The 21,248-nt window shown below is 40.0% G+C and overlaps 1 protein-coding gene across 5 annotated transcripts in view; it reads left to right on the top strand.

Annotated features, from left to right (window-relative positions):
* The window catches only part of CROT (carnitine O-octanoyltransferase), a 35,148-nt gene extending 14,034 nt beyond the window's left edge, over window positions 1-21,114 (top strand). For 2 of the 5 annotated variants that reach the window (XM_067562266.1, XM_067562267.1), the window contains exons 4-17: window positions 2,554-2,735; window positions 2,945-3,069; window positions 5,502-5,610; window positions 8,390-8,483; window positions 8,574-8,699; window positions 9,341-9,442; window positions 10,093-10,176; window positions 10,265-10,372; window positions 10,648-10,778; window positions 12,338-12,461; window positions 17,607-17,685; window positions 19,014-19,107; window positions 19,278-19,397; window positions 19,874-21,114. In XM_067562266.1, coding sequence (XP_067418367.1) covers window positions 2,554-2,735; window positions 2,945-3,069; window positions 5,502-5,610; window positions 8,390-8,483; window positions 8,574-8,699; window positions 9,341-9,442; window positions 10,093-10,176; window positions 10,265-10,372; window positions 10,648-10,778; window positions 12,338-12,461; window positions 17,607-17,685; window positions 19,014-19,107; window positions 19,278-19,397; window positions 19,874-19,994 — 1,599 coding nt within the window. In that variant the 3' untranslated portion in view covers window positions 19,995-21,114. The other 3 variants (XM_067562268.1, XM_067562269.1, XM_067562270.1) reach the window with 3 other exon arrangements.
* Window positions 21,115-21,248: the final 134 nt, after the last annotated feature.

Here is a 21,248-nt window from a genome sequence, read left to right as displayed (position 1 = left end):
TTTACTGCGCCAGCCCTAACAAAATCATATACATAAATAAGATTACAGCAAATAAGAACTTGGATTTAACTCGGTTATCCTGAGGTATCATATTCTGCCATCATGTTCACAATATTGAACAAGCTGAAGATGACTCATTATTTGTATTGTGATTTTGTTCAAAAACCCAATGTGCTTGATGCTGAAGAACTCAGACAACACAGAGTAAACTTTTCAAAAGCAGCTAGGTGACTGAGGCTCCTAAGTCCTATTGACTTGCAATGATTCTTAAGGCTTGTTTACATGGTTAGTTACTGCATGGCAAGCCATGGTGTGAATCTATAGTATACCACCTTTCTACACAGAAATATCCTGTGTGAACACTTTGCAGTGAAAGTCCTGAAGTACATGACAAGCTGATGTGCTGTAGATTCACACCCTGGCTTGCTGCACAGTAACTTGTGTAGACAACCCCTTACATCCCTAATTGTCTAAGTCATTTTTGAAAGTGGAACTTAGGAGCCTAAGTCATTTAGAAACTTCTGAAAATTTTCCTACGGTCTGTGCCCTAGGGAGCATACAGTCTAGTCTCTTTTCTTCTCTAAAGAGCAATAAGACATTTGATGGCAATCTGAAGTCAGGTAGCCTGGGAAAAAAGAAAGAAAAAATGAACTACTTGTACATTTCAAACAGTCTTTGGTATTCATGAGATCTTCATTAATCCCAACAGAACTATATTTAGATTATCTCAGAGCAGGTATTCTGAAGAATTTTTATGGTGTGGAACACCTCTTAATAAAGAAATCATATTTTGGACCATTTCCCCCATCACTAATAATCACACAGACCACCTCTCCTCCCACTCACAATTCATAAATTATAAAACCAGAAGGGAGCTAGTCTGACTTCCTGCATAACACGGGCAATAGAACTTTCCTGAATTACTTCCTGTTTGAACTAGAGCATGTCTTTTAGAAAAATATCCAGTCTTGATTTAAAAATGCCAGTGATGGAGAATCCATCAGTATTGTTGGTAAGTTGTCCTAATTGTTAGTTACCTGCACTGTTAAAAATGTGCGCTATATTTCCATTCTGAATTAGTCTAGCTTCATCTTTCAGCCAGTGGATTTTTTTTATGCCTTTCTCTGCTAGATTGAAGAGCCCATGATAAAATTTTTGTTCCCTGTGTAGCTACTAATAAATGGTTACCCCCTTATCCTTCTTTTTGTTAAGATAAACAGAGTACGTTCCTTGAATCTTTCACTGTAGGGCATGCTTTCCAGTCCTTTAATCATTCTTGTGGCTCTTCTTTGAGCCCTCTCCAATTTATCAACATCCTTCTTGAAGTGTGGACACTAGAACAGGACACAGTATTCCAGTAGCAGTCGTACCTGTTACAAATACAGAGGTAATATAAACTTTCCTACTCACTGTTCCCCTGTTTGTTCATTCATTGCATTAGCCCTTTAGGCCACAGCATCACACTGGGAGTTCATGTTCAGCTGTTTACGCACTGTGACCCACATTTTCAGAGTCACTGTTTCCCAGGATACAGTCCCCAGTCCTGCAAGCAAAGTCTATATTTTTTGTTCCTAGAGGTATACATTTACATTTGGCCTTATTAAAATGCACATTGTTTGCTTGTGCCCAGCTTACCAAGTGATCCACATTGCTCTGTTATCAGTGAATGCCCTCTGCATTATTTACCATACCCCCAATCTTTCGGTCATCTGCAAACTGTTTTCTTCCTAGTCATTGGTAAAAATGTTAAATAGTGTAGGGCCAAGAACTGATCTCTGACAGACCCCACTAGAAACACACTTGCTCAATGATTATTGGCCATTTACAATTATATGTTGAGAGCTAGATAGAAAAGGAGACCAATTGCTGTTGGTGAGAGGGACAAGCTTTCAAGCTTACACAGAGCTCTTTTCAGTTTTTCTTGAGACCTGTCAGTTAGCCAGGTTTTAATCCATATTATTTGTGCCATGTTAATTTTGCATCGTTCTAGTTTTTTTAAATCAAAATATTGTGGATTACCAAATAAAATATTTTACAGAAGTCTATTACATTAACATTTAGCTTTGTCAACTAAACTTGTAATCTCATCAGAAAATAGTATCTCTGACGACTGCAACAGTCAACCACTACAGCTGGTTACAAAAAATAATTTATATTAAGAAAGAAATGTAACATAGTACCTCGAAATGCAATGTAGCGTCTCAGTACTATCAGCAAGTGCTTTGTGGATCACAGTGGTCTGCTTTTCACAGTTCAGGAACTGTTTTAGAGTATTAAAAAGTAACAAAAAATTAGACAGGTACTATACAACAATCAATTGATTATTATAGAGCAGTGGTTCTCAACCTATTTGCCATTGTGGGCCACATATGCAGTTCTCTGTGCTATTTGGGCTTCATCCACACAATATATATCCTACCTGTATGGCTCTAAGGATGTCACATGGGCCACAGCTGTGTGCTGATTATGCTGCAAGTGACTCATGGGTTGAGAACCATTGTTACAGAACTATGCCTAAAATACATTGTGATACTAATCTCTGTTCCTTTTCAGTTGGAAGAATGGTGGCTGAATGTGGCTTATCTTGATGCTCGCATACCAACACAAATATATTATAACTTTGGAGGCCCAGGCCCTTATCTTGAACACTATTGGCCACCGAAAGAAGGAACTCAGATAGAAAGAGGATGCATAGCTATATGGCATACCTTGAAATACTGGGAACTAATAAGAACGTAAGACATTTTTAAAAAATGTAATTGCTTCTAAATATCAGTGTACTGTGCATACTTACAGTCATGAACGATATGGACCAAGTTCTTTCTTGATGTAACTCCACTGTACTCAGGGATGAATTTGGCCATATTTGATTTGTTGATGTAATTTTCACCTCATGCATAAAGTTAATTGAAACCTATGCTTTTGTATATTCTGTTTACTGCAGGGAAAAAGTGATTGTGCATAGATATGGAAATATGCCTCTGGACATGAGCCAGTTTCGAATGATATTCTGCACTTGCAAGATTCCAGGAATTCCTAGAGATTCTTTAAGCAACTACTTTAGGACTGGTAAACAAATGCAACTTTCTGATAACTGATTTTATGTTACAGGACTAAAGTATGGCCATGTTAATCATAAAACAAACACTATATTTTTGTCTGTTTTAAAAACCTGCTGTAGTTGAAGAGTATTTTCATTAGCTATACATTGGTTTTACGGGATAGCTAGTCTATGCACTCTGTACATTCCACAGCTGAGGTGATGCTTCTGTTGGATCTTCTAAACTGGTACTTATCTTTATAATTGGGTCGGATACAGACAAAGATAAAGGGGTCAGGTCAGATACAAATAAAGGGTCAGAGCATCTAGTCAGGTTCAGAAATGAAATAATTTACTTTCGCCCTCATGCCCCTTTTGATACAGTGTTTAGTGTTTCCTTCTTGCTGTTGAATGAAAGGAGTTATTTCAAATTATTTGTTTGTAGCTTAATCACACTTACATATGCCAATAGTAAATATGCATGCCCTGTATTGTAAAATTACAATATGGAGTTGTAATTCCTTCCATATCCCTGTCTCCATAATCCCCTTTTCAGAAACATGCTCCCCTTATGTTCTGATGCCCCCACCCATCCATCCTTCTCAGCTTCTCATCCAACCCTCTCGTCTGTCTTGTTAGAAGTCCACCTCCCCCAGCACCCCGTGTAATCTATCCCTCTAAACTCCTAGGGCTTGTGTGGGACCTACAAGCGTAAGAGCCAGGGGAAGACTGGGGATGGGGGTCACCTAATAAGCTTTGTAAAGATTGGAGATTCCCTGACAAATCTCATAAGGCTCAGCAAGATGTTGATGCACTTATCTCAGTACAGCTACACTCCTGTATATCTCCTAAGGTTCTCAGGGGCGGAACTCCGTCCTATAGACTTTAGGAGGTGTGCATTAGTGAGGTGTCTCTCCTCCAGATCTCAGGAAGTCAAAAGGAAGCAGGGAATGCCTTCCCCATGCTCCTTCTCTCCCCAGTCCCTTGTTAGGACTGTAACAAATTTTTGTATATGGAATTTGTTTAATTTTTAAATAAAAGTTAAGGTTTCAGGCACATATCAGTGACTTGAGGGTGCATGACCTTTCAAGAACATTGGTTTAAAAAACAAACATAGCAGAAAACCTAAACATTAGAAACTTAGGCAATGTAAAATTATGGTTTCATTTCTCAAACAAAGCACCCAAAAAACCTCAGCTGTGCCCCTGCAAAGATGCAAGTCTAGCATCTCCCTTCTTGGCATGTAGTGTATTTCAGATGTTCAGGACAGCACCAGGTTTTTGTAAGTTTTCATACATGTGCTAATTTATTCCCCCACTAATTTTTGCTCTTTTCATATAAGTGCTGTAATTGCATGATTTATGTAGCTGAGATTTACATGTAAAGTCATTCTAAAGGGAGAATGATTTCCTTAATTTTGTTATTTATCTAAATCAGGACTTTATGAATTTCTTTGTGTACTTTTTAATATGATCATGAAAAAGGATGTAAAGCAACACAATTACTATATGAAAAAGATTAAGGCATTTTTGTGGACATTCATTAAATGAAGCTCTATGGATATAATAGTATACATTTCTAATTTTTCCAAGGCAGGGCTATGGCGCAGAGTAAAGATTGTTTGGGGGCCTTGTTTGAGAAGTGCAACATTAACTCTGTGTTTCTTGAATTTCTAACTTTTTTTTGTCTTAATATTCTTGAACTTGGACAAACCTTAACTTCGTTAATAAATTTTTGTGTGTGGCATAACTAATAAGATTGTATAGGCATTTCTGGGCAAGACTTCCAGTGGTGAGTGAAACAACTGCATCTATGCATAGTGCTAAACATTCATGTATCAGTGCACAAATGCCCAGATTTGCATATGCAAATTGGGTACTAGCTGACCCATTTGTGCATTAACTCCTGATTTGCATATAGAAAATCTTGTAGCATGTGTTGTCAAGTGTTTTGGCAGCATGATTATCTTTGCAGCCACTTGCTATGCCCACCTTCTGGAACTTGGCCCAGTGTCATCTTTTCTTTCATCAGTATGTGGGTGGTTTTGCATGTAGCATTTCTGCTCCCTGCTGTACGAATAGCTTCCCCGCTTATAAATTTGTTAAAGTTACAAACATAATGGTAAACATTGGTGTGGTTATTAATAATCAAGGTTACCTGCATCTATGGATTTTGTCTGTCAGATAATCTTGCAAATGCAGCCTTTGAGACTTATTTCCAAACTGCAGAAAAAGTATAGAATTGCTCTTTGAAAGTAGATGACCATTTTGGTTTTGGTTGCCGTTTTTAAACATACAAAGGTCTTAAATGTTAAAGGCCAAAATAATGTGCTGTATTTGTACACATGCATTTTTGTAACTAGTCACTTAAGTGTCTATAACTTGTCTCCCTTCTCCCTCACTCACATTATAACTTAATCCAAAAAGTGTTGTGTTTCATGTTTCTTTTATCTTCATTTCAGAGAGCGAAGGAGAATGCCCTTCCCACTTAATAGTCCTGTGTCGAGGTCGAGTGTTTGCTTTTGATGCTGTACATGAAGGTCATATACTGAGCCCCCCAGAGATTTTCAGGTTTTCTAACTACTTCATATTAATTGAGCCTGCCCAGATCAGAATGTCTTTCTCTAGCTACCCAACAAAATACATTGGGCTTGTTTGCAAAAGAGCAGTACTCCATGAAAGTCCAGATTATACAAAATTGCAATACTTAACATGTCAGGATGCTGGTCTCCCATTGTGTTACTTGTAATCTAGAAGGTGCCCATTTTTCACATAGAAATGTGATTTTTCAGGCCAAGTAAATCCCTTTAAACATTTTCTGTTGAAGTTTGGAAGGATTGGAATTTTCCCTCCATTATTACATTTTGATAGTCTATGCAAATAAGTAACTTTTGCTGAACAGCTTATACATTTTAAGTGTTTGGGAAGGGGAATGAAATCTTATAATAGGCATGCAACATGAGCCTGCACTTAGTACTGCAAAATATAATAAGGCATCTGGAACAATGAGCAAATGTAGGAAGCTAAAAGTATTCCATGAAAGTGTTTAGGTAGCAAATATCAATTACATGTTGGGGTTCATGGCATGAAACTGTGTCAGGATTATCTGTGACATCTTTTTTTGAGAACCAATCCATGTGGCAATGAAATATTCCTCATAATCATTAACAAAAAGCCGAGCAAGCAAAACCCAGTACCATACTTTCCCTCTGCTCCCTCTTGATTACATTTTAAACATAACCAAAGCTGTGCACGTGATGTCATGTCTTGGCAATGATATATTGGCTAGATTTGCTGCCGCTGAACTGAGCAAAGGCAGGGTTGAGCCATAACGTAAACTGGCTGGTAACTTGTTCAGTGGCCTTTTCTGCCTGGTGGGGATCACTGTAACACAGCAGCACTCCAGCCATATTTCTTACTCCTACACCAGAGCCAGGAAAATCTGGCCTGGTTTTTGGACTTTTGTTTCACTAAGCGAGTGCAAAGGAGTTGTACTGGGGAGGAGGGGAAGTGGAGAGAGAGAGAGAGAAAGAGAAAGAGTCTGGCCCCATATATTGTAGACCTCAATGTTAGAGTACCCTGCTAGCTATTTATGATCTGTCACAACAGTTGATCTCTCTCCAAGGAGCTGCCATATGTATTCTTCCCCTTAGCACATGAAATTTCTGAATTTTCTCAATAATAATTATTGATTACTACTATTATGATCACTACACACTTCCCAGAAGTGTTTTGAATAATCAGAAAAGCAGGTGAAGATGCTAACTTTCCAGACTGGCAATATTATTTAGACTGTACACATGCTGGTTTATCCTACAGGCCAAATTCTGCTGGTGTAGATCTAGAGTAACTCCTCTCAAGTCAATCCAAGCCATTCCTGGGTCCTTATCCAAGTCACTACTGGCCAGATTTAAAGTTCTATATCTAGAAACAAAGTATGTAGACCATACTTACAGGTTGAGGGATTCTGTCCTGGAAAGTGGTGATTCTGAAAAAATTCAGAGTCACAGTGCATAACATGAGCTGCCAGTGTGATGCTAAGGCCAAAAGGGTTAATATGATCCTTGGATGTACGAATAGAGAGATTATATTTGGCATCGGTGTGACTGTTGCTGGAATACTATGTCCAGGTCTGGAGTCCACAGTTCAAAAAGGATGTGGATGATAAATTGGAGAGGTTTCAGAAAAGAGACTAAAGAATGATTAAAAGATTGGAAAACGTGCCTTAAAGGGGTAGACTCTAAGAGCTCAATCTATTTAGATTAACAAAGAGAAAGTTGAAGAGGGACTTCATCACAGACTATAAGTACCTACATGTGGAACAAAAATTGATAATGGGCTCTTTAACCTAGAGACAAATGACTGCAAGCTAAACCTATACAAATTCAGACTAGAAACAAGGCACAAGTTTTTAATAGTGAGGGTAATTAACTATTGGAACAACTTACTGAGAGTTGTAGTGGATCAAGCAAACACTAAAGAAAGGAACAAATAGAAATCAAGTTCCTAATGTGAAATGCCAGACACAGATTAGTTCAATGCTACCTCCGGGTACTGCAGTTCGGATTCACCTTCCTTGCTATGTATGAGTGCATCTGTATGAAAGTTTAAATATTGATCGGTATTAGTGTTTAATAGATGGAAGTGCCAAATAATAGTAAATACCAATAGCATCTGAATTCTTAAAAATTCAGAGAGATTTTTTTAAAAGGGGTAACAAGGTAGACAGAACACTGATTACAGTATGTGCAGAGTCATGTTAACAGGCAAAACTGTCAGAGTACAATGCTTTGAATGAACAGTTTTTTGAAGTGCTGATGCAAGCAAAGGTTAAGAGAAACATTGTTACATTGTTTAAGGTTGGAGCATAATTCAATCTCAGCTGGCTGGGATGGAGTACAGCTACTTCCCTCTTATGATACTCAGGCCTTGCATGGATTGGAGATTTGCCCTTATTCCAGCTATTGGTAGCTAGTCATCAATATAACTGCATCAGTGCAAAATGCTAGTGTGGATATGGAAAGTGTGACTTGCACCAGTAGAGATGTTCCATGTTTGAAACTGGTTGAGTGTTACTGGTGCAAGTTGTGGTTTTCCTTGTCTAAAATACGGGTTTGTATTGGTGCAGCAGTCCCCTGAGGCTGAAATCAGGGCAAGTCACCAGTGCAGATAAGGCCTTAAACTATCATGTGCCCTAAGGGATGACACACTTCTTGAAAGTTCACTTAATCTGATGATTAGATATGGAATAAGAAATATTAACCAGACTCCTTGTTTATTAAAGTGAACAACTTTAATCCAGTCTCAGTGTCTTCGTTCTATTTTACTAATTTTAAAAATCTTCTTAAAGGCAACTTGCATACATCCAAAAGAGGTGCCATAATGAACCTGATGGACCAGGGCTGGCGGCCTTAACAAGTGGGGAAAGAACCCAGTGGGCAGAGGTTGGAAAATTTCAGTGGTCTTTCAGAAAAATGTTGATTGACTGGATTTGCAATATTTCAATTATCTAACCACTTTTTCGTTGTCTTTAGATCCGTGAATATTTAACTAATCTCGATCCAAAGAACTTATCTCTACTGGAAAAAATTCAGAGCAGTTTGTTTGTGATCTCCTTGGATGATTCCAGTCCCAATGGAACCCCTGAGGATTATACTCCAGTAATTACAGATTTCAAAATAATTTTACTCCTCTCTTTAAGCAACTTTTGTTTGTGCATCTATTTGATTTAGATATAACCGTGTATGTAATTTGTTTGTATAAAATATTCTGGAAAGCCAGCTTAACCATTTGCCTGAAGATTTCCTTAGCGGTCTAGCAGCTCTTACACCATTGTGTCCTGGCCCCTCTAGCACAGGAAAATAGGCTTGGCCAGGATTCATTACCTCCTGTTGAAGGCCAAGACTGGACCAGTACCTGCCAAATCTAGGATCCTTGAGGTTTAAATGTGGTGTAAATCTACCTTCACACTCTTTCCACCCCCCAGATTCCACAGGATCTGGCGCTTTATTTTTAAACTCCAAACATCAGGCTTGTACACACAGATTTTCTTCAGATGGATAGATATGTTCCATTTTTGGCACGTCTGCTGTCATGGAGAGAGCCGCCTTAGTTGTGGCTCATCTAAAAGTAACTTGGGGCAGGGACTGTGTCTTGTCCAGTTCAGTAAGTAATAGCTGCTTTCAAGTGTTGGAGGTTGGTACTAATTAAAAAAGGATCCAGATTCTTCCAGTGTAATGTGACAGGACTCTGGCTCATGATCAAATGTTTCTAAACCCCACAATATTAATTCTTGATTTAGATCACCAAGTTGTCTCTAACAGGAGATCCAACCATACGCTGGGGAGACAAATCCTACAACTGCATAATATTTTCCAATGGAACATTTGGTTCAAACTGTGATGTAAGTAAAATACGATTCCCTTTTTACTAGCAGATTTGCAGTGGGCTACTTTGTCAGTTTTTCCCCTTCCACAATTGAATATTTTTCCTTTTAGTGCAATTTCACTTATAGGGCATCTTATCTGGCAAACATCCGAAGGCAGGTGCTGTACACTTCTAAAGAAGAGATTATGCAGTGTATATGTAGACTAAAACAAGATTTTAGATGTCAAAATCTTACTTTCAGAAATATTTTAATGAGGGAGTTTCTTAAATTTGATCAGTAGGGAGTTCCAAAGAGAAGAGAAATATCATGCAAAAAAATTGTAAGTTATTAACGTTGTTATTTGCTTGTAGTGCCTAAAACATGCTAAGCACTGCTCTGAAACTCAGGAAGACATTGTTTCTGCCCAGATTTGTGCTTTACCCTGGTGCCATATTGTGCCAGTCTATCTGACTGCAGAGCAGTCAAGAGAATGGATGGATACTGTATGAGGCTCTATCTGTACAAGTAGAATGGCTAGAAATGTAATCTCTTAATGAGACCACTGAATTCTACATCACAAAGGAAAAGTTTCACCATAATTAAGAAGGAATGGGGGTGGAAAAAAAGGAGGCTCCATCAATTTTTAGCTATGCAACCATCATACTATACTGTCTCATGTGTTCTAGCATACTCCTTTTGATGCCATGGTGTTGGTAGTCCTGTGCTCTTATCTTGATCAGAAGATTATTGAAAATGAGGGAAGATGGAAGGTATATATCCATTAAGTTTCCATCTTTATTAATTAACATTTCCTCTCTTATGGATATTGATTCCTCTTTTATTTAAAAAACAAAACAGGGATCGGATAAAGTGCGGAACATCCCATGGCCAGAAGAACTTATTTTCACATTGAACCGGAAAGTCCTAAATGACATTGGACGTGCTAAAGAACAGTATTCTCAACAGGTGGAGTTTCTCTGTCTTTCTTAGTGACCACTGAGGCTTTAATTTTTTCTAGACATTTGTAGCTGACCTTTCTCCATGCAAGAGACTACTGGGACAAGATTTAACCCTGATATAGCTCTACTGATCCCAGGGGAGTAAACGGGTAAACACTGCGGTAAACCTGATCCATTGTTTTGTGAGGTGAATGCACAGTTCATTATATTTGAACTGAAGTAGGTTTTGACTGGAGCAGTTCTTGAATTATCCTGTGGTAATGTAAGTTCTTTATTTGTCAGGTATCTGACTTGCAGCTAGTGAATTATGCCTTTACGTCCTTTGGCAAAACACTGACCAAGAAGAAGGGACTTCATCCTGATACATTTGTTCAGCTTGCCCTCCAGCTGGCCTATTATAAACTTCATGGACAGTAAGAAAAGTTTGTTACCCAGGCTAGCACTTAAATGTATAGTTGAACAAACTGATAAAACTGGACAAATACAAAGGGCTTTGCATCCCATTGTATGTCTTGCTGCAGTCATAGAAAAATGAAGAAATAAGTCATTATAATGTTTTATTTAGTTATATAGGACCTGATCCTCTATCACTGAAGTCAGTGGGACTTCTGCCATTGACTTCAAAAGGTGGAGGAGCAAGTCCCTTATATCACAGTGTGGTAGGTGCTATACTACATGTACTGTTATATGGAGGGCAGCCAGCCAGACCTTTATTAACATTCCATAAAACATACATGTGGGCTGTACTGGGTAAATGATAAGGCAAGGACATTCCCCACAATGATCTATATTTATTACACTTCACTAATTGAGAGACAAGGTGGGTGAGGTGATATCTTTTATTGGACCAATTTCTGTTGGTGAGACATAAGCTTTCAGACTCAGACAGGTTTCTTCTTCTGGTCTATGTAAGCTTGAAAGCTTCTCTCTCTCACCAACAGAAGTTGGTCCAGTAAAAGATATTACCTCGCCCTCCTTGTCTCTCCAATATCCTGGGACCAACACAGCATACCTCATTAATTGGTCACTCCTATACAAGGGGATTTGGCCCAGGTGCAGATGAAAGCCTCATCTGTAGCCTATAAATAAACATCATCCTGTAATGATAGAGATCTTTCTTCCAAATCTCAACCCTGTAAAAAGCCTTAGCAGGATCACTATTGTAATCCTAACCTCATCATCAACAAAGGCTACCTGTAAAAGTTATAGCAGCATAATGAAAAGAAGGTGAACAACCAAGTTCCTGTCCTTGAAAACTGGGCAGGTGGCTGAGGAAAGTTTTATTTTGTAATCCCAGCCAGGAGTTATTGGAGACTCTCTCTTTGATGGTGACTATGTCCCTCCTCTACCCTTGCCTTTACTAACATCCAGTTAGCATTTAAAATTGTTTAAATGTGAGTCAACACAAAGCTGGCAAATAGTTGCCTGATGGTGTCATCTGCAGGAAGACCACATTCTTTACACAGGTCATTGAACACTGGGTTATATTAATTGCCCAACAAAAATAATTGGATAAGAACCCTTCTTAAACTTGTTTGTAGATGCGCTTTGTTACTAGTGGATCCCCCAATCTGTGGGTCTTGTGAGAGTCAAAATTCTTCTCTACCTTAACCTTGATGGAAGAATACATAGGAAATTGAAGCTTGCCTATTTTGCACTCATCTACAGATGGGCGAATGGTAGCCTTAGAATTTGGGGAGGGAAAAAAAAAAAAAAAAGCTCTTGAAATAGTCCAAAGATTTTATGGCTTTATAAAGGCACCTGAATTTTCTCAATCTTAATTTGGCTCTTGAAAACTCTTATGCTTGAGTAGTCTGTATTATATTTCAGACACTTAGAAGAAAATGAGTGGCTTACGCTTGCTTGTAAGTGAATGTAATGAATAGAATATCTTTTTATGACATTTTTTCTTTAGAGAGGAGAAAGGATTTGTTATTGTAGTGAGACACACTGTCCTAATTTTTCTTCTTAGCCCAGGCTGCTGTTATGAAACTGCTATGACCAGGCGTTTCTACCACGGACGCACAGAAACTATGAGACCATGTACGGTGGAAGCGGTGGAGTGGTGCAAATCCATGCTGGATCCATCTTGCAGTGTAAGTGCTGCAAATCTGCTTTAGCTGTAATGTATTTTAAAAAATCTGCCACCTGATCTACTTTAGATAAGAGAATATGCCATTAATTGTGTCAGTAACTGGAGAAGTCATCTTCAACTAGGGTTATTAAAGTGTAGGTGTTATCCCAGGGCTGGCTCTCAGCATATTGCTATCTTTGGTGAACTGCAGTATATGACTCTGCTCTTTTTTAATTGTCATTTTTATTTTTGTTTTTAACTCTACCTTACGTTGTACGCTCCCCATACATACACCTTCCCCCTTCCAATTCCTTTCTAACAACATACAAAAGTTCATTTGCTTTGATTTTTTTTGAAGCGTGGTCAGTGCTGTGCCAGTGGCAGACCAATTGCTATGAGGCATGGAGTCTGGGAGGCGTATGCTCATGTCTGTATGTGTGAAATCTGCATGGGGAAGTTGCTGACAGGAAGACTGATTTTAAAGTCTAAGAGCCTTTTCATTTCCTGAATACTTGGCTGGGGAGCTGACCTCTTTCTCCTTCCCCATCCCCAAGCTTCAAAATGTTTAACTTACCAGCAGAACCTGCCCTTCTCTCTCTCCCCAGGCGATGGCTGCTGCTGAAAGCTTCTTCCCCTGCTTTTCCCACTGCACCTGTCTGGGAGCCTGAGGAGATGGGCAGGGGAAGGATCTTGCAGTACATGTTTACATATCTTCTTAGAGAAAATCCAAAGCTTCTGTGCATGTTCTTCATCTTGGATACTGGGCTTACACAGCAGTATGCTACCAAACCAGGTCTGATTGATGTTTTGCCTTACTCTCTTTATTTATTCTCTCCTCTTCACTTCACTGGCTTCTTATTAATTTGTGCACTGCTGCTTTAAAACTCTCACATTTAATACCATCACTCAAATCTGTCTTCCCCTAGTATACTTATCTTCCTCCCTGCTTTTCTGTTTGCTGTCTTCATTTATCTTCTTACTGTCAGTCTCATATAGCCAATTAATATTGAACATTGTTGTTTCTAGCACTGATCCCTTAGGCTTTATCTTCCTCTCTATTTTTCTAATTCCCTTCATCATTTAAAATTTCATCCCAGCTGCTGTCCCTTTCATTTCTTAATGTTGTTGCTTCTGATGAACTCTATAGGACTTGAAGCACATGCTTTATCTGCTTTGCTGAATAGGGTGTGCTTAAGTAGGTGCTTAAAAGTTAGGTATGTGCTTAAGAGCTTTGCAAAAACAGGGCCTGGCTGTCTCATCTCTTTTCTTTTCCTTTTAAGCTTAATAGTTTGTTCTTGCTAAGAACCCACTAGTTAGATTGTTTCAGTTTGTGTTCTTCTGTTACCATTATCCACCATTTTTCATCAAAGGTTCTTCATAAATAAATAGATGGAATGTAGTCTAGGAGCAGGAGCAGATCTTGGGCTTAGTGTCTGGGGCAGTTTGCTGACAACTGTGTCATCTCTAACCTATATTTCTGCTTACATTGGCAGAGAATAGGCTAACTAATAGGACTTATCTCTCTTGAAAATCTATGGTTAAATATAATCACCAAACTCTTATACTTTTAAAACCATGATGGTGGGCAACAACACTCCTGGACAAACAAACAAACCTATCACCATGCAGAGGAAGGAGAAGGAGCATGATCAATAAAAAATAGCTTCCTGACCCTGACCAAGGCTGGCTGGCTTAAACCTATCCTTACACTTATTATCCAACCCATGAGAAGTGCAATAAGAAAAAGAAATGGAGGGGGGGTAAAAAAAATAACATGTACTTACCAACTCAGTGACAGAAAGCTACAGCAGCCATTTGCAAAATAACCCCTTCAGAGCTACAGCTGTTTTCCTCCACCAAATTTAAAAGGCCAGGTCCAGAAAATGCATGCTGGGGAAACAGTTCTTACAAATGGGCAACTCTGCATTAGAGAGAACAAATAAAGACCAGAGAATTCTAGTTGGAGTACTTACCACAACAATTAGACAAAGTGTTTAAAGTGTTTTTGCAATACTCAATAAATCACATTGTCAAAAGCTTTCAGAAAGTCCTAGTATATTGACCCAAATTTCTCATCTGTCTAAACCAATTGTTGTTAGAAAAGTAATTGAATTAGTCTGAAGTTATTCTCCTCTCATAAATCCATGCAGTCTCACTCCTTCTCAACTGTACCCATCCTCAGAGTATGGCGAATTGGGGCAACTGCCCCGGACCCTGCGCTTTGGGGGTCCCCATGCTGGTCCCTCGGTCCCACAAGCCCACGTGTTCTGGGGGGCAGCTGCCCATGTGCTGCCCGGTCCCAGCTCCCAGCTAAGAAAAGGGTGGCAGCCGCCTACATGTCCGCCTCCTCCTCTTCCCCGCCGGGTCCCAGCTGAGAGGTGGGCAGCAGTTGGCAGCCCCAGCTCACATCCCGGGCAGGCAGGAGGCAGCCACCAGCGTCCCACCAGGTTATAGCTTCCAGCTGGGAGGCAGGCGGCAGCCATCAATGTCCCAGCTGGTAGCCCAGCAGCAGCCTTCTGTGCCCCGTGAATCAGGCTCAAAGCCGGGTGACAGCCGCCTGCGATTTGCCAGAATCCCAGGATTCCAGCCTGGTGGCAGCCTCCTATGCCCCATGAGCTGGGCTCACAGCTGGGTGGAAGCCTCCTGTGCCTCAGCTTGAAGCCGGGTGGCAGCTGCCTGTGGCTTGTCTGCGTCCTGGGGTCCCAGCCCAGCAGTAGTCTCCTCTGCCCTGGGCCCCACACCCACCTAGGGACGGCCCTGACTGTACTTTTCCAAATGAATTTTTAAAGTATTATTTCCAGCTTTTCTTTATATAGTTGTTAAATGTCCTGCTCTGTCATTTTCAGCCTCTTTCCTAGAACTCTATCTTACAAATATTTGAGCTATAAATTAGCTGTTTTTCAGTCACATGGCACTTGTCTTATATCAGAAGACTTCCTAAAAAATAACTGAATAGTTCCAGTTCCTTGATTTACCCCTAATTTCATATCATCCACAAAAGTAACCCTCATTTTACATGACAGCTAAATAGTGTTTCCACTGTTTAAATAAACTCCTTTTTTCCCTAGTTTGTCCTCATTAGTACTCACAAATATATCAGTCATGGATGCATTGCCAATATTCTGCTGATGGAAATAAATCATTATTTTTCAATAACCAGGTTATCCGTGCTTTGCTCTGTGTTAATGAGCCCATTGGTTCTCTTATTTTTCTGTCCTCTGATATAATTTGATAATGTTCCTTCTTAAAACACTTGTAAAACCTCTAGCTATTTGTTCTTACTCCTCTTTGTTTTTCTTTCAAAGTACATTCCTTCTACTAATGCTGTTGTCTTTTGCCCCCTGTATTTTATTACATTTTTGTATTTGCTCATTATTAACCAAAACATCTTAGGCCTGGATTCTGCAATCTGACCCTCCATTGAAGTTAACAGAACGTTGACTGGGCAGATTGAGTTGGGACCTACCAGTGATCCAGCCTATTTGAGAAGCCTTAATAATGTAATTAAGATGATGATTTCCCCAGTGCTCATCCATTTAAAAGCTCAATCTTCTCTTCTTCTAATCTCTTTCACTCAGCTTTATGGCAGCTCTTTTCAGTGTCTCACTAACCTGGACAGAGGCATCTCTGGGCTAGATTCACAAGGGGGACTAGAGCATTGCAATACACATCACTCCATTATGTGCCAGTCTGTGCTTGAGATTCACAGCTAGGAACCCTCTTCTGGAGTTAGATACCTACACCATATCAGCCCTTTCTGAAGAACAGGTGCCCTCCCATGCCCAATGGTTAAAGCACTACCCAGGATGTGGATTTGAATCCCTGCTCTGTCTGACTTGGAGCACAGACTTGAACCCAGTTTTCCTGCCTCCTAGATGAGTACCTGTCACACTGGGCTATGGCTCTCTGTTACCTACTGAAGCTATTCCACTTTGTATGAAAGACTTAAATATTCAGTGGAGCAGAGACTGGAACCTGGACCCACCAGGCTGTAGAATCATTCTGTCTCTCAGGCCCAGTGGTAATGGAACAGCTTCAACAGCAGAAATTGAGAGCAACCACCTCCCAGTGGTTAGGGCACTCACATGGGAAAACTGGGTTCAAAGCCCTGTTCTGAATTAGTTAGAGTTGGGATTTGAACCCAAGTTTCCCATGTGCTGAATGAGTACGTTAACTATGGGGTGAACGTGGGGCATCATCATTGCCATTTGTTCAGCTTTGGTACGTGTGCTTTAAGGTGGTCTCAAGAGCATGCTTATGGAATTGGGCCCGTGGACGAGATGGGCAGGGCCATACAGAGGTGTTGGGAGCCCAAGGCAAAATCTGAAACTGAAGGCTCCCCCCCTTCCAAAAACATAACCAGTGGTGGTTGTGAGGAGTTGGAGACTAAGCATTTACCTTGCAGTGGCAACTTGGCTCCTGTCCCACAGATGGGTCTGGCTCCACCCTCCAGGCATTGCAGCCTGGTGCATGAGTCACAGCACCATTCAGGTTTGGCCAGGCTATCCCTCCATCATGAGGACTTTACCAGCAGAAACTTAGATGCTTATTGATTAGGTGGCAGCTGAACAATGGTTTTCTGAATGCTAGTGGCCTGACACTTTTGATGCTTAAGTCCCCCTTGTGCGTCTAGCTGCTACATGTGTTTAAATTTAAGAGCAATGAAGTGTGACACTTCACTATTTCCATATGGCTTTCTCTTTTCATTTCTGCAACTTCCACATGCAGTTTCATGCCTGTGGAAATGCAATCGTGTGCTACTGTCTGATGTTTTTCAAATAAAGGTGAGTGTAGAAAGCCACTGTACATAATCTCTTTAGTTTAAAGTGACCATTTTCCATTCCTTCAGTTTCTGTCATTAGTTGGGAAAAAAAGAGAGGGAAAGAGCATAAGATTTAGAAAACACTTCTGCACAGAAGATGACTGGCTAAGACCGAGGAAACAAATTATTAAGAATTCATTATGCAAGAAACAGGGTTCAGGAAAAAAATAGATCACAAGGAATTTGAGGAAACGAGAGACATAAGGCACAAATGTAGTTTTTCCATGCTCCTAAATGTTTGTCTCTTCTTAAGCTCTAAAGCTTGTAGAAGGAAGGAACTTGCTTATCTGTGTCTCTTGGTGTAATATTCAACTGGTTTGGTTTTGTTTTTCTTATTTAACACAGTCTCATAAACGGAAGCAACAGATGCTAAAGGCATTTGCAAAGCACAACAAGATGATGAAAGAGTGCGAGAATGGAAAAGGTATTTTCTTTCTAACCACTAATTTTCTCTTATATCTGAAAAAGGAGTTTTACTTCATGCTAATGTGATTTCTTTGGCTTCCTACTAGGTCAGGCTGGATAATCTCAAACTACCCAGGGGAAATGAAATATAATGAATTTCTGTTGAGGGCCCTTGCCTTCTTATATCCCTAGGCATTCCTTCTAGCTTATGTCCTCTCTTCTCTTATTGCCTCTCTTCTCTCTGCAGGTGAGAGTGGTGCACTGGGGTTGGAAAGCAAGGGGCCTAACCTTGTCCCTTGGGGCTTAAATGACTCTAGACCCTTGGGGCTAGACCCACAAAAGGACAGCACCTAACTGCCACTTAGATGCCTAAATCCAAAATTTAGATGCTCAAAACCCAGCTCAGCTGCTGCCTAACCCTGTAGGTGCCTAAGTTCTCTGGCAAATTCCACTGGATGCCTAAAAATCCACTGCTGGGCATGCACACATGCCTAAATCCTGATGCATCAGCCTGCTTAACACCTAAGCCCCGGTGGGATCCTCAAACTATCTGTATCCCCAGACTAGCTCACCTGTATTGCCCGATACAGTACACACTCAGATGCCACCTTAGAGCATGGCCATCAGCTCAATCCCCACACAAAAGAGCAGGAGCTGGTGGTGCTAGCCCCGGGTTAGGTACGGGGTTTAGGCAACTCTCCTCACCATTTCCAACTGGCTAGCTTAAGTGGCTACATGCTCAGCAGCAATAATTTTTAGCCAGGCACCGGGCCTAAAAAGCCACACAGACTTTGTAGCAGGAACCCAAAGTAGATTTCTGAGGTGTGTGCAGCACATTAGTTTCTGCTTAGTCTGAAATATCCATCATCCTTTCTAGACACAACCTTTCAATAGCCAAGTTTAAGGGATCTTGATAGTCTTTTCATCCTGTATGGTGAACTCAAGTAGAGAGCTGTGCCCTTCAAAGCATCCATTGCTAGATGGATGAAGGGAATGTCAGAACAGGACATGTGAGGAAAAGCATGTCTGTGCCCTTGATCATTTGGTCCCATTCCAAGAGGATTTTGGTTGCTCCTAGCATGAAAGGGGAGATGTTTCTCACTGGGGCTAGAGGGGGCTAATTCTGAGATAGTCTCTTTGTATTTTATCTCCATTGTAAGCTGAATACAAAGGCCTCTTTGGACACCACGTTTTGGAGATGGCATCAGTGTGCTGCAGTCTGATTCCTCTTTCTTTTTAGGGCTTTCCCATAATCTGTTCTGGGTCTGGCATTTGAAATTCCTACTGTCCAGATCAGGAAGAACTGGAAATTTCTCTCAGTGATGAGATTTCTTGTTTTTTTGACAGGATTTGACCGTCATCTTCTGGGTCTCCTTCTCATAGCAAAAGAGGAAGGACTCCCTGTGCCAGAACTCTTCACAGACCCTGCTTTCACTATAAGGTCATTATTAGTCTTCTATATGCAAATCAAACCCCTTGACATTGATGGGTTTATCACATTTGTCTTCAGCTTGTCAATCTCTTGATCCCAAGAGTAAAATAATTTGTATTTCATAGCTCCACTTTTTAATACTAATTTAAATCAAACTGTTTGCTTTTTTTACTTCACAGTGGGGGAGGTGGAAATTTTGTGCTTTCAACTAGTCTGGTTGGCTACACTAAAATCGGTGGAGCTGTGGTCCCCATGATACATCATGGCTATGGCTTTTTCTATAGAATCAGAGATGACAGGTAAGGATATATTCTCACCTTCTTGGGCCTGGCATCACTCGGAACAAAACTGTAAAGCTGTTATCTGAATTTCTTCCCTATTATTATGATACCCAATTATATCAATGTCATAAAGGTAAAGGCAATTCACAACTAGAAGGAGGGAAGGAGAGAGAATATCCATAATCTTAAAGCTAGTTACGGTAAAGGAAGATTCTGGATAACACTTTCAAATGTAAGTGACTAAAATTAGGTATCTAAATCCATTTAGGCACCTAAACCACCATGATCTGATATTCAGAATTGCTGAGTAGCTACATCTCCTACTGAAGTCAATGGGAGCTCTGGATGCTTAGCTTCTTTGAAAATCAAGACAACAGACACCCAGATTTCAAAATTTGAGCCAATAATTTTACATTTTGTGACAGTTTTGGTGAGGGGGTAGGGGGCCTTAATGTTTACGATCTAAAATAATTTGTTAACCTTTATACTGACAGGATTGTTGTGGCCTGCACTTCCTGGAAATCATGCCCAGAGACCGATGCCGAAATGCTGTGTAAGAACTTTTTCCAGTCTCTTCAGGACATGATACAGCTAACGGCCACAGCCCAGCTGTAGAGTTGATAGTAATGTTATAGTGCCTTCACATATTGTGCATTATTGTATCTAGCACTTGGTGAATGAAATGCTAGTCAAGAGGGGTGATGAACTCTATGTAAAACACTTAATGATAGTTCAGGATAGACAATAAGCTGAACTAATGCAAAACCTATCCTTTTTTTATGGGATTTACTGCAGCAACAATGCAAGTTTATTTTAAGAATAATATATCCATTTGCACCAACAATGCAAACTATGGGAAATGATCAGCATAGAACTATGCAATATTAAATTATGCCTCAACAATGCAAATGTATCAGGCTATCGTGATCTTTGGAAAATGGAGAATTTATGATGGCTTGTTTTTTCTAACCTTCCTAATGGTAGCTGATAGAGTATGTTATAATCCAATGAAGTTTATTTTAATGGTGCACTTACTCTGTGCTTCAGAGCCACCGTTCCAGTGCTAATACGTTGTGTTTTCTAAATGGACATCAGTGACAATTTTTATGAATTTTTATTTGTGAAAGAATCAAGGTGAAATATTAGAATAATAGACTGTCTTCAAGTTGTATGTTATTTTTATTACTTGCTATCTTCCATTTTCACCATTGGGATGATTTCAAATCACAGGCTTATTCATGAATAGGGAGTTTCTCAGGTGAAGGGTAAGATCACTATAGTTTGAAGATACTTTTAAATTCAGATGGCTCCTTTTTTAAATAAAGAAAGGAAACTGGGGTGCTACTTGCAAGTTTCCAAGGGCTGACATGCTTGTGATGAAATAACTACAAATATCACTGCTGCGCCACAGAAATAAAGTGTACATTTAAAGCTGGCGCTAAGTATAGTTTGATAAGATTCTCAGGATTTTAAGCTTTCTTTGGATTTTAAAGAAGACTTTTGTTTGATAAACTTTGTAATTTCTTCTCTTAGAAATAAAACAATCCAAAAAACTTGTTTCATATTGGTTGTTTGGTTTATAGATATACTGCTTAATATATAGCAACCAAACTTTCTAAAAGGGGAGTTCTTAGAGGGCTTGTTCATGTCCATTCCATTATAGGGGTGTGCACTCATCCGTGCATGGTTACCGGAACTTTTTTCCCCTTAGCAGACCCCGGAGGGCTGGCTTCAGCATTCCCTGGAACCCCATGCATATGCCGCGGTATATGAGGCACTGCCGGCCCTACGCCTCCTCAATTCCTTCTTTCCACCTGTTACGGTTGCTGGAACTGCCTTTGTTTGCATTGCGAGTGCTCAGTTCCTCTT

This window comes from Emydura macquarii, unplaced genomic scaffold (genome assembly GCF_026122565.2).
Source record: "Emydura macquarii macquarii isolate MOO-44397 ecotype Brisbane River unplaced genomic scaffold, CSIRO-AGI_Emac_v2 contig_2422, whole genome shotgun sequence".
In the NCBI taxonomy this organism is placed as follows: Eukaryota; Metazoa; Chordata; order Testudines; family Chelidae; genus Emydura; species Emydura macquarii.
This window is presented reverse-complemented; position numbering and strand designations above follow the sequence as displayed.